The 3332-nt window shown below is 39.7% G+C and overlaps 1 protein-coding gene across 1 annotated transcript; it reads left to right on the top strand.

The window, feature by feature from the left end:
- Positions 1 to 345: 345 nt before the first annotated feature.
- LOC140874070 (uncharacterized) lies at positions 346 to 2799 on the top strand. The gene is made up of 4 exons (XM_073277346.1): positions 346 to 520; positions 1517 to 1747; positions 1937 to 2095; positions 2720 to 2799. The coding sequence occupies exons 1-4, from the start codon at positions 346 to 348 to the stop codon at positions 2797 to 2799; spliced, it is 645 nt and encodes a 214-aa protein (XP_073133447.1).
- The last annotated feature ends 533 nt before the right edge of the window (positions 2800 to 3332 follow it).

Genomic DNA, 3332 nt, shown 5'->3' with positions numbered 1-3332 from the left:
AACAGGTGGTATCAGAGCATTAAGTTTCTCGGACTGAGAATAGATGAGCGGGGTAGATCGAGTCTCCTATTTTGATTTAATTATGTCTATATTCTTGAAGCATGTTTATTATCTGAATTGATTTACAGCTTTAAGACTTGCATGTTTTCTGTTATCTGATATCAGTTGAAGCATGTTAGACTGCAATTGAATCAGAACTCGATCTTTTGAGAAGGCCTTGTGTGCTTATCAGAGAAGAGACTGAAATAGAATTGTGTTATGATGTGATGATGAATTGTACACTAATCTGTTTGATTATCAGATATGCCTCCCTGACCAGCACCGACTACTAGACAGACTTTGTCAATGAATCAGCCAGAGCAGACTAATGCTGCACAGATACCAGTGACAGCACCTGAACATGGACAGAGTAGTACTTCTGCTGATGTGTTTGGTGATGCTAATCCGATGGAGAAACTCTTGAAAATATTCCAGTTATTCAAACCACCAACGTTACAAGGAACTGAAAATTCTGTTGATTGTGAGAATTGACTTAAGGATATCGAGCAGTTATTTGAATCCCTCGACTATACAGATGATCATCGTGTGAGACTGGTGATTCATCAACTACATGGCCTTGCAAAGAGTTGGTGGATAGCATCGAAGCGAGCGTTTGAACAACAAGGTACTGTTATTACCTGGTTAGTATTTTGAACTGCTTTCTATCAACGGTTCTTTCATGTTTCTTATCGAAAGGACAAAGGAGCAAAGTTTGCAAGTTTGCACCAGGGACAGTTAAATATCGAAGAATATGTTGCAAAGTTCACTAGCTTGTTGAAGTTTGCTCCACATATTGCTGTTAGTGATGAAGCTCAAGCCGATCAATTCATCAATGGTTTGAATTCCAATGTGTTCACTCTTGTTAATTCAGGAAGACCGAATACCTTTGTCGATGCTCTGAATCGTGCAAAGGGGGCTGAAGCAGGAATATTGAGGCAACGAGAAGCACAGTTTGTACCACAGCCGATGAGGCAACCGCAAGAACACCCACAGATTCCACCACTACCTCGATTTGATGCTGGAGGTAGTAGTAGTGGTAAGAAAAATTTCTTTTAAGGCAAAAGCAAAAAGTTTAAGCGTCCAGGTGGTAGCTATTTGAGTTCAAGTGGATCTAGACAGTTCAGAGGTGGACAGAAATCCGATACTTCTGATGTTTACTGTTTCAAGTGTGGGGGACGTCATACCAATGAGCAATGCAAAGGAGTGTTTGGCAGTTGTCACATTTGCCAACAACCGGGTCATTTTGCAAGAGTATGCCCACAGCGAGGTTCTGGAGGTGCACAGGGTGCAAGTGGATCTCGAACTGTGACACAACCAGAGAGGCAAGCATCCTCAGTGCATTCATTCCAACCTCAGCCATCAGCACAGAGCCTTACTGGAGTAAATCAAGCTGGGAGCCAGCAATAGAGGCAAAAATCTCGAGTGTTTGTACTGACTGAAGAGCAAGCACAAGCTGGACCAGATGATGTGATTGCAGGTAACTGTTTCCTTTATGGTAATCCTGCCTATGTCTTATTTGATACTGGTGCATCACACACATTTATTTCTGAGCACTTTGTTGCATTACACGAGTTGCCTGTTGAACCTTTAGCTACTGTAGTATCTATTTCATCTCCGTTGGGAAGAAGTATCATATCAGTTAAGTCTGTACGAAATTGTATATTACAGTCTGAGGGTCATGAGATTGAGGTTGATTGTGTTGTACTCGGTTTGTCTGATTTTGATTGTATTATCGGTATCGATATGCTAACCAAGTACAGAGCTACAGTTGACTATTTCCAGAAGATTGTAAGATTCAGACCTGATATGGCTGATGAATGGAAATTTTATGGTAAGGGTTCACGAGCCAGAATTCCTTTGATATCTGTTCTTTCTATGAATGACTTATTACATAAAGGGGAAGAAGGATTTCTTATCTATGCAGTTAATGTACTGAAAACTAGCCCGAAATTGGCTAACTTGCTAGTGGTTAGTGAATTCGCTGATGTTTTCCCTAACGAGATTCCGAGATTGCCTCCATATCGAGAAGTATACTTCAGTATTGAGTTGATGCCAGGTAAACAGCCGATATCGAAAGCACCTTATCGTATGGCACCGATAGAGTTGAAAGAGTTGAAGGACCAACTTGAAGAATTGTTGGACAAGGGATATATCAGACCGAGTGTTTCGCCCTGGGGAGCTCCGGTTTTGTTTGTTAGAAAGAAAGACAGATCGATGAGACTATGTATTGACTACCAGCAATTGAATAAAGCAACGGTAAAGAATCGCTATCCTTTACCTCGTATTGATGATTTATTTGATCAATTGCATGGTTCGTCAGTATATTCAAAGATTGATTTACGATCTGGCTATCATCAACTGAGGGTAAGAGATGAAGATATCCCTAAGACTGCATTTAGAACCAGGTATGGTCATTAAGAATTTATAGTCATGCCTTTTGGTTTAACGAATGCACCAGCAGTATTTATGGGATTGATGAATAGAGTATTTCAAAAGTATCTATATGATTTCGTGATCATATTTATCGATAATATTTTGATTTACTCGAAGAATTTATGTGATCATGCTAATCACTTGAGAACAGTTTTGAAGACGTTGAGGGAATAAAGACTGTATGCTAAGCTATTCAAATGTGAGTTTTGGTTGAAACAGGTGGTATTTTTGGGTCGTATTATATCAGGAGATGGTATTTCAGTTGATCCAAGCAAAGTTAAAGCTGTTATTAGTTGGCAGAGACCGATATCTGTGCCGGAAATTTGAAGTTTTATGGGTTTGGCAGGATATTATCGTCGATTTATCCGAGACTTCTCGTCTATTGCAAAGCCTATTACACAGCTTACACAAAATAATGCACCGTTTGTGTGGTCTGAAGCATGTGAAACCAATTTTCTTGAGCTGAAGAAGAGGTTGACTACAGCACCAGTTTTGACAATCCCTTCAGGTACTGGTGATTTTGTTGCATATTGTGATGCTTCTCACCAAGGTTTGGGATGTATTTTGATGCAGAAAGGACATGTGGTTGCTTATGCCTCACGACAACTGAAACCACATGAAGTCAGATATCCAATTCATGATCTTGAATTGGCAGCTATTGTTTTTGCATTGAAGATCTGGCGACATTATTTGTATGGTGAGAAATTCGAAATCTTTTCTGATCATAAAAGTCTGAAGTATCTGTTTTCACAATCTGAACTGAACATGAGACAACGAAGATGGCTCGATTTAATGAAAGATTTCGACTATGAAATCAAATATTATCCAGGAAAGTCAAATGCAGCAGCTGATGCCCTAAG

The sequence above is a fragment of the Henckelia pumila genome, chromosome 1 (genome assembly GCF_033568475.1).
Source record: "Henckelia pumila isolate YLH828 chromosome 1, ASM3356847v2, whole genome shotgun sequence".
NCBI lineage: Eukaryota > Viridiplantae > Streptophyta > Magnoliopsida > Lamiales > Gesneriaceae > Henckelia > Henckelia pumila.
Note: the sequence above shows the minus strand (reverse complement) of the source record. Positions and strands in the feature narration are given on the sequence as shown.